At 41.8% G+C, this 12,573-nt stretch overlaps 1 protein-coding gene across 2 annotated transcripts in view; it reads left to right on the forward strand.

Moving 5' to 3' along the window:
* The window catches only part of LPIN1 (lipin 1), a 104,398-nt gene that overhangs the window by 17,828 nt on the left and 73,997 nt on the right, over positions 1-12,573 (forward strand). For both annotated transcript variants that reach the window (XM_089671081.1, XM_089671083.1), the window contains exons 6-8: positions 2,151-2,472; positions 6,615-6,708; positions 8,321-8,511. In XM_089671081.1, the coding sequence (XP_089527207.1) occupies positions 2,151-2,472; positions 6,615-6,708; positions 8,321-8,511 (607 nt within the window). The remainder of the gene's footprint in view (positions 1-2,150; positions 2,473-6,614; positions 6,709-8,320; positions 8,512-12,573) is intronic.

Genomic DNA, 12,573 nt, shown 5'->3' on the forward strand with positions numbered 1-12,573 from the left:
TACAAGGAGTTTAACCAGTTTGCTGCAGGTTCTTACCTCTGTTTATCACAAAGAACTTTAGAAAGTATCCCAACGATAAGCTTATTTTTTTTTTTTCTTTAATTACTGGCTGGCTCTATTTTAACTTCCAGCTTTATGCAGACCTGTGGGAAAAGTGGCAAGTCCAAAGCTAACAATCATGAACTGTGTGACTGTGACTTGAGAACCTTTAGGGCTCCTGTACATTTGCATCAAAATGTGGTATTTGACACACTTTTTGTGAAGCACTCTGAATGCCAATCAAAGCATCTGTCACTAAATAAAATGATAAGCTTACAGTTCTGTTCATACTGTTGTATTTGCTATGCTTCAAAAATGTTACCCATGGAGCTTTAAAGCATCTTCAAAGCCTCCATAGAAGTCTGACAATGCTCACTAACAGCACTTATGAGAGGCCTTTGTTCAGAGTGGCAGTACAGGTATGATATACCCCAGGATGCACTGGTAAACCATCAAGGGATCCAAAAAGATGTCATCAACAGTCACTTCTGGTTCATGCGTATATATTCTGGAAGTGTCTGGTGCAGATGACCCATCTGGTGTGCAGCGTGGAGCAACAAAAAAGTGAGCAGGGTCCGGACTGGAGGGTAGCAACTAGCAGATGGCACCTGTGGAATGCTATAGTGGAAGGTGAGCTGGGACCAGAGAGAGAAGACTGAGTCACAGAGGATCAGCAGAACTTGGGGGACTGGGACAGGAGGAACTAGCAGATGTCACGTGGTGCTCAGCATGGGAGCAATATAGAGGGAGGTGAGCGGGGAGGATCAGCAAACCAGATGATCAGTGGAGCTGGAGAGTATTACTGAGTGGGGGGGTGGGGGGTCAGCAGAGCTGGAGATTACTACTGAGTCGGGGATCAGCATAGCTGGGGGTTACTACTGAGGGGGGGGGGGTCAGCAGAGCTGGGGGTTCTTACTGAGCAGAGGAACTGCAGAGCTGTGGGTTATTACTGAGTAGGAGATCAGCAGAGCTGGGGATTACTACTGAGTAGGAGATCAGCAGAGCTGGGGCTTACTACTGAGTAGGAGATCAGCAGAGCTGGGGGTTACTACTGTGTGGGAGATCAGCAGAGCTGGGGGTTACTACTGAGTGGGAGATCGCCAGAGCTGGGGGTTACTACTGAGTGGGAGATCAGCAGAGCTGGGGGTTACTACTGAGTGGGAGATCAGCAGAGCTGGGGGTTACTACTGAGTGGGAGATCAGCAGAGCTGGGGGTTACTACTGAGTGGGAGATCAGCAGAGCTGGGGGTTACTACTGAGTGGGAGATCAGCAGAGCTGGGGGTTACTACTGAGTGGGAGATCAGCAGAGCTGGGGGTTACTACTGAGTGGGAGATCAGCAGAGCTGGGGGTTACTACTGAGTGGGAGATCAGCAGAGCTGGGGGTTACTACTGAGTGGGAGATCAGCAGAGCTGGGGGTTACTACTGAGTGGGAGATCAGCAGAGCTGGGGGTTACTACTGAGTGGGAGATCAGCAGAGCTGGGGGTTACTACTGAGTGGGAGATCAGCAGAGCTGGGGGTTACTACTGAGTGGGAGATCAGCAGAGCTGGGGGTTACTACTGAGTGGGAGATCAGCAGAGCTGGGGGTTACTATTGAGTGGGATATCAGCAGAGCAGGATACTAAAGAGCTGGAGATCTGCTGAGTGGGGGTACTACTGAGCTGGTGTTCTACTGGGCTCCTTTAAAACAAATAGAAAATCAACACACACACAACATTTCATTAAAGCTTCAAAAAAGTGTCACAGAAGCATCAAAAACACATCAAAAAGCATGTTGAATCGGTAGGCGCTTTAATGTGTGTTAAAGTTGAAGCAAGTGTAAACGAGCTCTTAGACACTCATTGTTGCTACCTCCTGTTGGTGGGAATGGCAAGTCCCAAGCGTTTTGCAGACGTATATCATGGTGGTTAAGTTCCTGTGGTCATGGATAGGTAGAAGTTCGGAAGGGATAATGTGTTGAAATGTTACAAGTCTAGTGAATTTTGGATCGGGAATTTCATACATTATGGCTAACATGTTAGCAACATAGGATGCATTTTTCATAAAGTCCATTTTCAACAGTTCATTCTGCAGTTTATAAATTTATTTTCTTGACTTTTTCCTTTTCAGTCTTCTCCACACAAAGTGAAGGACACAAGTGTTGTGAACATAAACCCCTCCAAAAGCACACATTTCAGGATCATACAAAGCACTTCTGAAGAAGGGAAAGTCATGTCACTTCCGACAGCTGCTGAGGAGCCAGCCTTGTGCATTGTAGAGGATGTAGGTCCAGAGATGGAGCCACTACACGAAGCTGAAGAGGTTGATATTGAGTCTTTAGGAGCTGCTGCCGCTGCTCCCACATGTGAAGATGCAACCCTTTTAACTGTCTGTACAAGCCAACCATCAACTCAGCCAGCAAGCAAGACTGATTCACCTTCTAAGAAAAAAGGTACTTGGGTTAGGTTGTTGGTGTGAGCTGGCACTTTGGGAAAAAGAATTGAGGTTGCCCCTGCTATAAACAGTGGTCTTAGCCTGGAAGTTTAATTTCTCTGTCCTCTCCATCCCTTTGTACAAGGGGATCCCCTCTTCACAACTCCTGGATTTTACTGGAAATTGGAGTTATAATTTCCAGATGTTTGAACGTTCGCCATCTGTTGGTGAAAACAGGTATAGCACACTGGCCATAAAAATTATGCTGACAACCACAGTATTTTTGTGGACTTCAGTCCACAATTTGGGTGCAGTGTTGCATGACTGCGCAATTGTCAGTTAAAGTAACGCAGCACCGTAACGCAAAAAATGGCCTGATCATGAAGGGGGGTAAATCCTCTGGAGGGCAAGTGGTTAAAAATATTTTAATGCAAACAATAATACAGAAGATGCCTTTTATTTGACTTCAAGTGCTGTGCAGAACTCATGTACAAGCAATGCGCCGGTCACATTAAAATCAAGGTAGAAGTTTTGCAAAGCTATGTAAACAGAGCACTGCTGTCAGTTTGCTGGGTTGCCCCTGTGCCACTTACCACTCAGTTGTTTGTTTTTAGGAAACTGGCAGCAGCTGAGAGACAAAACAATATGTCAATTTCAGCTCCTGAAGCAATCTGTTTTTTTTTTTTTTAATTCCAGAGAGGGAATGCAAACGACAGAACAGTAAACACTTATGCTGAGCTAAATAATGACATGTATTAATGCATCTCCAGCCTGAACACCTTCTTTTTCCCATGTTCTGTACTGCTGAAGCACAGGGATGTTTGCATACTTCACATCTAAACAAATTCTCCATTCAGGTTTATATCCACACATCCAATTTCAGGCTATCTAAAGCTCGGCTTCCACTTTAAACAATTGTACAGATTTTCCAAATGAAAAAAACTCACCAAAAACATCAGTTGGAACTTAGGCGTTCCAGGTTTTGAAAGATTTATGTGGATGATGGAGCATGGTTATTATCCTTGGTCTTATCTTGGCATCACAATAGCAAAAGTATTCAAATTAGTGGGACTGTAGATTTTTACATGAAGAACCATCATTTGTTCCAGGCACAGGCCTTCGTGTTCCTAGAACCAGGATTCTTAAAGAGGACCTAAATTGTATCTGAGCACCACAAACTGAAAACGCTGTTTAATTAATTTTTATTATTTTATTAACCTCCTTAGCGGTATTCCCGAGTGTAGCGCGGGGTAAAATTTCTATACCAAGAGCGGTAACCCCGAGCTATACTCGGGCTTACCATGCGGCGTTGCTCTGGGAGTCCCTGCAGCACTTACCTTGTCCTTCGCTCCCGCAATGTGTCCCCTGCAGCGTCCCCGGCCATCTCCTCTGGCCGATGCCGGCATCCGGCTTCTGTGTTCCGGTCCCTGTGACGTCGGGACGTATGGGCGCCGGAACTGGCGGGAAATTTGAAATTTTTAAAAAATGTCATTTTTGCTGTCATTGCTGTTTCAATGCATTTCACATATATTTTGTCCCTACTGCTTTGTCCTGTGCCCTGCTTGCATTTTGAATGTTCTTTCTGCCTGGAAACTTAGAAAAGCCCATGGCGTCCAAAAAGCGTCCCTTGTCGTCAAAAGTGGTTTTAGAACAGCAATAGTAAATCAGAAGCACTTGCAGAATTGAGTGATAATGATTCGTGGGGAAATTCGTCATCAGACACTGAAAACGATTTTGCGACTTTGCTCAGCGATGTGCGAATTTGCCTCTGTATTTCAAATTTCAGTGTTTTTGGTTTGATTATATTATTGAATTAAATTTATTATTATTTTTTATGATTATTTATTAAATTATAATTTATGATTTCGTGTTTCAAGTTTTATCATATCCGGAATGTTTACTAGACTCTTGTTCGTACAGATTTCAGTGAGTTATTCCTAAAAATTACAGGCCTAAAATAAAAAACTACATATTTCCATGCAAAAAAATGGTACCGCTTTCAGCACAAAAAATCGGAAAGAATCATACCGCCAGGGAGGTTAAAGCAAACTCCCCCACCCATCCATGTCTCCATACTTTTTTCAAAATGATTTCTCAACAAAATAAAGACTGCCTAGCATTTCTGCCTGTGATCATCTTGAGTAAGGGCAGATGATTCATGTAGCATTTACTACTTAAAATCCATCTGCCCTTAGCTCAGGTTTACAGGCAGGAAGGTGTGCCTAGCTGGGAAAACCCCTCCTCCAGATGAAAGAAAACAAAAAGTCCAAGTAGATGTTAAAGTGGAACTTCACCCTCTCAATCAACATGGACTATTTTTAATCCTTATGCTGCTAGCATTAGTAAATAAATAGGAAAGTATATCATATATTTATTTGTTTTTAAACTTTTTTTTTTTCACATTTATTCAGTCGCTTCCTGATTTCCAGGCCTAGGTAAATGATGTCATACATCCCAGGAGTCTTCAGTAGGGGAGGAGGGGTTTTCTTAGTTAAGCACACCTTCCTGCTGGCATGCCTAACTTATGGGCAGACAGATTCCAGGATTCCTGCCCTTACATAAGATGGCCACAGCCAGAAATACTAGGGGGGGTGCTTTTCAATGTGATGTCTTGGCAAACAACAGCATAGATACATAAATGGGGGAGATTGCTTTGATTATTATAAATGAATTAAACAGTGTTTTTGGTTTGTGGTTCTTAGATACAGTGAAGTTCTGCATTAGGGACATATGACTACATTATCACCTAGGCCATAAACCAGGAAGCAACTGAAGAAATGTAAGGGCCAGGTCATACCACAAAAATGCACTCCGGATGCATTCCGAATACACTTCTGCTTACAGTTCACACCACACTTTGTTCCAGTGCTTTCTTGCTGTGTTCCAGTACAGTTCTGTGCAGAAAAAATGCAGCATTTTCTCTTATTTTTTTTTGTTTTTGTTTTTTTTTTGTTTTTCTGCACCGGAAACTGACTGAAACTGACTACACTAGGGTGAACTAGGGTCATTGGAATACATGGAAAACACTGTGCATGCATTTTTGATGCAGAAAAAAATGCACTGGACCACATCTGGTGTGAGCTAGAATGCGGTGCGGGAGAGCCTTGTTCCTGTGCGGCTTCCCGAACCGCATTCCGACTGCAATGCCCTTGCAATCTGCTGCGGGAGTGAGTTAAAGTTAATGACACCCCGAACACAGGTCGCAAACGCATTGTGTACTGTGTGATGCGGATGCCATGCATTTAAAAAAAGTAGTGCATGGAGTTCCAATTACTGACAATGTAACCCACATATCATCTGTTACATCAACTTGGTTTCTATATTTTATTTCAGGTGTAAAAATTCAGGGAAACTGTTTCAATTATTTTTAAAATATCGAGAGATCTAGTTCCATACCCCCATCATTTTGGTTCATCATTTGGTACCTTCAAGTGGAATGGATACCCCTGGTGAGGAACCCTGATCTAGATCCAAAATTAGCTGGATAGAATGAGGGTCATATCATCTTTGCGGAAGTAGAAAAGCACATTAGGTTTTCATTAGCCTGAGAAAATGCTTACCCTAAATGCTATGCCGTTTTTCCATTGCTTTGTCCATTTTATAAATGCATGGCCCATTTACTTGACAGGCGGTAGCACCCACCAAAAGCAACATGGGGTGTAATTCCTGCTGTGGCATGTGTACACCTTTGGCTTCTTCCTCAGCAGCTAAAGGGGTTAGGGATTGTGGGGCATAAAACTGTGATTCAACCTCAGGGTTTTACAACCTCCCAACTTTACATGTGAACAAGCCCTTAGGGTGCTACTGCGATTACAAGAACTCCTTCACAGGTGCAGTAGGCACTGCAGCTTCTCTGCAAAGGCATCCCAGTGCGTTTGACAGGTGGGGAGGAGGCGATATGTTGCCTTCTCATCACCCGATTTAAAGCCATGACTGTCATGCAATGCATGCGATTGTGACACAGTAGTTGGGCATTTAGAGGTTTAAATCAGGTGTGAGGAAGCGGCACTGTGCCCGGAGAACTTTGACTTCTTCCATGTTGTTCCCGTAGACCTTCACCTCTTTAAGGTTGCCTACCCCTGATCCACAGTATATGTACAGAGGAATGTGTTAGTGTTGTATATGTACTAATCTCCAATTTCTGTATGTTCTCTATTTCAGATAAGCGGAGCAGACATCTTGGGAAGGATGGCGTCTACTTAGATGACATCACCTGCATGGAGCCTGAAATTGCTGCATTGTATTTCCCAAAAAGGTACTTGAGCTTCCTTTTTCTTAAACATATACTTTTAATTTTCATCTACAGTGAAACCACAGCTAACAGATACAGAGGAATGATTTTGCATGTGAGAATATTTGTAAAGTAATTAACATGCTCCAGCAGCCCAGTGGCTAAGTGGTTAGCACTTCCACCTGGCAGTACTAGGGTTGTTGGTTTGAATCCCAACCACAATACTACCTGCATGGAGTTTGCATGTTCTCCCTGTGTCTGCATGGGTTTCCCCCAGGTACTCTGGTTTCTTCCCACACTCCAAAGACATGCTGGTAAGTTAATTGACTCCTGTCTAAATTGGCCCTAGCATACGTACTGTATGTATGAATGTTAGGGACTTTAGATTGTACATTCCTTGAGGGTTAGAGAGTGATGTGAATGTACTACAATATATATAAAGTGCTGCGTTATACAAGTTCCTGAAATAATAATAATGCTCTGTGATAAACATGAGATATACCCTTTGGCTTCACAGCAACACGTTTCAGATCCCAAAGTTGTACAGACTTGGTGTCGCTGCTCTGCCTGCTCTTTGGACTACTAGTGAACATCAACACACTCATGGCAGTCACCTGAACTCTCTTCTATTAGCCCTGCTAAATACCTTCTTGTCTCCACTATCTACGTAGAATGTACTGTATGCATTGTAAACCTGATATCAGGTTTCTGGTTTTTCCAGTAGGGCTGGCCATATTTTATGCAATTTTCATTCCTTCAGCCACAGGCTGAAGGAAAGAAAATTGCTGGATTCCCCCATCAACACAGTCAGTGTTGATAGGGGAATCCCTCCCGCTGCACTATTGTATTCTGACAGCAGGAGGTTTCTCCACCATCAGAGTACAATTATCACTGATGCCAACTATAGCCGGCAGCAGTGACCAGTACTTCCAGCCTGTCGTTTTTTTTTTTTTTTTTTTTTTTTTTGTATGATTGATAGATTGACTTCAGTACATCCAGACTGCCCATAGATGGATTGAAAGTCGTCCAGTTCTTGCTGAACCAGCCGAATTTCGATCCATCTATGCCTGGCTTAAATGAGCAACAAAAATGTTTCTATGCCTTTATAAATGAATAGACTAAAGGATGTTCATGAATTTTAATCATTAACTGTCCATGGTAATAGAGGCTTCCTGGAAAGATATCACTCTAAAAGTACTGCTGCTTAAAATGCATACATTTATAGTCATACCAATAACTTCAATAGGAATAAGTAGAGAAGCATCAATAAAGCCGACAGACATTATATTGTTTTCATTTTATTGCAGTGCAAAGTTTAGTGGCTTAGTACAATTGGCTAATGGTAGTTTAGTAGTGCAAATATAAGTCAGCACCCCAAACACTTCAATGTAACAAGAGTATTTTGTATTGAAAATTTCATAATAGTAAAAAAAAAAAAAAATAATAATAATAAAAAATAAAATAAATTATATAAAAGGCCTTAGAGCAGCAAAAATCAGATGGTAGTTGGAATAGCTGGTCAGAGCTGTGCAGGACAAATCGTTATCCCCTATGCCTCCTATTATTCTTCCCTGCATTTGTAATTTGATCATTTTTTCTGCCGTAACACTCACTTTTTTTCTTTGTATCCTTTCAGTGGTGACCCGCCTGTACCAGGGAAAATTGCAGCAGAAAATGGTGTCCGTTCCACCAACCAGTCACCTCAGTCTGGGGGAAGCTCTGGGGTGGACAGCGGAGTAGAAAGCATCTCTGATGGGATTCGAGATCTGCCCTCTATTGCTATATCATTATGTGGTGGCCTGAGCGACAACAAAGAACTGACTAAAGGTATACTTATAGAGCCTATGAACTCTAGGCAATTATGAAGACCGTCTTTCCCTTCTGAAATACAGCAAAAAAAATTACATTTTGTAAAGTCGGTCTTGTGCCCTCCATACCTCTGACACTGCACAGCCATGCAGGTGACGGGTTTATTTACTGGGTTAGTAATACAGATTCTCGTGTCACCTCTCTGCCTCCAGCTTTGACAATGGATAACCAATCTGCATCATTGCCTCCAATAGGCAGGGAAACAATGCAAGAAATGGTAAAACTCAGGCAGAAAGTAATACAGAAGTTTCCCTGGCTATGTATTGTGCCCTACTGTAGGCTTTAAATCTATGTATGAATTTCAGGTGCATGTGTAGCTGTTTGCCTGAAGCTCAATATTAAAAGGGAGATATGGGATTTTTGTTTTTTTTTCAAAATCATACTTACCTAGGTGGATGCAGCTTCGCCCCCCCTGCTGCCTCTAAGTGTGAGAACTCAGCGATCACATGTCCACCGATTGCTTCATTCTCACCGCTGCTGTAAGCAGAGAGCGGTGACTGTCAGTCATCACTGTCTGCTCTGCCACCCCTGCACTCACTGGCGCTGGGAGGGAGACTCTGGAATGAATCCCGACTTTGAAGTCCGGGATCTTTCCCCAGCCTGAACCAGCTGAGTGACACTGCAGCCTGCTGTCAGCTGAAAACGGGTCACAGGAGGGCAGAATGAATTGCACTCCTGTGATCCACAGAAGGAAAGCCAAAAGAGCTTTGGCTGTACTTCTCCTTTAATGCTCCCAGTCAACTAATAAGTAGGCATAGATGATGTGGACACAGGAAAAATGGTTTCAGCAGCTGCAACTACGATCAGGCTCCAAAGCTGGCTATACGCTATACAGTCTGATTGTACAGTCTCCTTTAGATCTATCATCAACTCTGTGCTTGATTTGCTACAAAGGAAATAAATTGTGTAGGTTGGTCCTTATAATATTAAGTCCTGCTACTGATGAATCGAAATTGAGCTCGTTCAGCAGGAACTGGCTGAATGTTGATCCAGTTGTGGGCAGGCTGATTGCACAGAAGTTGATCTCTCAGTTGACTTTTGTACAGCCATCCTGTTGGTTTTTTTACTCAATCAGTGCCACGGACTATAGCTGGCAAGACTGATTATATTCTGATGCGGGGTGTGAAGAATGCAGATGTCAGACCCCCCCTGCCCTTCTCACTAACTTGTGAAAAAGGACTGGCCAATCTCTCACCACACTCACTTATGGAACAATGCCACTCTCGGCTGCACCCTGCACAAAGATTTTTCCAGCTCACAGGACCATGATCTAGGTTCCAGTAGCCTGAGAGCAAATGTCACTAGCAGGGGCGGACTGACAACCCATGGGGCATCTGGGCAATAGGGGATCATGGGGCCCCTGTGTCCTTTCCCAAACTCAAAAAATCCTATGAAAAAGGTACCAGGGGCATCTCATGGGGCCCCCTACTGACCCCGGGCTCTCAGGCAGTGTCCGAGTTTCCAAATGGTCAGTCTGCCCCTGGTCACTGGGTTAAATTAATTAAGCAATTAACTCTTTAAGCTACCGCCATCACCTTTTTACCGAGAAGGAGGAAACTCACAATCTTCGCATTATCAACTATGATTTTAGAATAAACATGTGTAACACACAGTCACCACAGAAAGGTATGTTCAGAGATTTGTAATACAGCAGCACTCTTCAAGAGACAGGGATTCTTTTAGTTTTCATTAGCGCATTTACAGACAATTTCAACACTTTTCAAAATAGGGTTTAATCATGAAAAGGGTAAAATGGTGCAAATAAAATAATTTCATAAACAAAGATATATTACAAAGTAGCAAAGAGAACAAGCAACAACAAGAGGTGAAAAAAGTAAACACTTGGAAAGTCCTTGGTTTCAGCAAGTTAAGTCAATGGGTGAGCAAGGTGTTATCGGCTCTTGGAACTTGACTGATGTTCCTTGGTTGATGGTACATGAGAGCTTCTAAATGTACTGGCATTCCCTGTCTCTGGTATCAAAGGGGTGCTGACAGAGACCATCTGACCAATTAAGCGGCTGAGGATTGGCCATGATGGTGTCACCCTGTTTGACTGTATCATGGCGTTCCCTTACACACAGTTTTATACTAATATTAATAGCTTCCAATATGTAATGTTTGCATTCTGGAAACTGGTAGAATTTTTTGTTCTGCATTATATTTTGTGTCCAGGGACACCAAACACAGTATATCAGATGGGCCTGTCACCCAGGAGCTATCTGACTGCTATCTAACCTTCTGTATACTATAGCTTAGCCATGTATAATCTTGATTTGTTTGTAATGATTTTCCCCATTCAAATATATACTTAATGTTGGTATGTCTTGATTCTGTCTGATTTTTAGAATTTTGTGTAGTTTTGACATGTTGAGTTGGGCAGCACAGGGGGTCTCCAAAAGGTGACTACATTACAATCCCCATTTTCTGGCATGTTCTGTGTCCCTAGTGTTTTAATTGGTATGCAAACCATGGTTGACAGAACTGAAGGATTTTGTCATAGTTTTACGATAGGTCAGAGAGAAGGGTTAATCTACAGATTCTTTTCTGGTCAGTAGAAACTAAAAGACAACCTGCCAGGACTTCAGTTAGCAGTTTACAGCTCTGACAAAGGCCTGTGTGCTGGTGTCGGCTGTCCCTAAGTTGGGATAATAGGCTCTTTTGAAGTGTGTTGAAAGTTAAGGCCATGAATTCGACATCCAACGTCTCTTGCTGACGCGTTTCGTCACTTCCTGACTTCAACTGAGGCTCAGTTTAAGTCAGTAAGTGACATTGGACGTCGACAGGAAGTCACGAAGTGGCCATCTTGGAAGAGGTTTTGTCCATAGGAAATTGCCAATACTTATAATGCTGGTTTTTCACTCTGTTCATGTGAGCATATTTTATGAGATTAAAGGTTTTTGCTTATGGTACATACTACACTATATTTGGTTATGTTTTACACATGTGATGAAGCTGATACAACCTGGACATAGAATGGAATTAAGAAACATCTTTATACGCCATTCACTTTCAACCATCTGGTAAGGTGCATATATAGAAAAGGTGAAGACAAGGGGGTCAACTTGCACAGCGTGAGCATTTGATAAGTGGAGGGCGCCCGTAAATGTTTGGAAAATTCCTTCCTTGTACAAATACACGTTTATAATCGCTTATCTGGTAAGGTGTATAGGTGGTGGTTTATTATTCACCTGTCATAATTGTGATTTGGAGAGCACAGTATTTTATGGGGAAGTTATAGTTACACCCTCACTAGGTGGAGTGTGTGACACATTTGTGCACTTTATTTTGAAGTGGTTTTTAAAGTGTTTTTCACATATTTCCACATTTATTGAGAATACGGTTTTGAAAGTTATCATGCGTTTTTTGATGTACTATTTGCGATTTTGTTTTTTGTTTTTTTGAGGGAATTTCACAGAAGAAGAGTTGAAAAATTTTTTTTCCTTTTAACCACTTCCAGTCCGGACACTTTTACCCCCTTTCTGACCAGGGCAATTTACAGCTTTCAGCGCTATCACACTTTGAATGACAGTTGCGCGGTCATGCAACACTGTACCCATATGAATTTTTTAGCATTGTTTTAAAACAGATAAAACTTTATTTTGGTGGTATTTATTCACTGCTGGGATTTTTATTTTTTTTGCTATGTAAATGAAAATGTCCAAAAATTTTGAAAAAAAGTGTTTTTCTTATAACATTTTGCAAATAAATAATATTTCATTATAAATCTTGGCCAAAATTTATTCCGTTTTCTTTTTAGTAAAAAAAAAATAAGCCACATTAGTTTATAACCAAAAATTATAATTTTTAAAAACATTTTTTTTTGTACATTTTTATTTATTTTTTTTTTATATTATTATTTATTTTATTTTATTTTTTTTTACATACTGTCACCCTAGCAGAACAGTGTCACCATGGTGACACTGTACTACTTGTGAGGGGTGATGAAGATTTTTTTTTTTTTTTTTTACACTGATTGATTGCTTTTACACCCATATAGGATGTAAAAGCAATCATTTCTCT

This window comes from Staurois parvus, unplaced genomic scaffold, assembly GCF_062004578.1.
Source record: "Staurois parvus isolate SC_StPar_1 unplaced genomic scaffold, SC_StPar_1.0 ptg000098l, whole genome shotgun sequence".
Lineage (NCBI taxonomy): Eukaryota > Metazoa > Chordata > Amphibia > Anura > Ranidae > Staurois > Staurois parvus.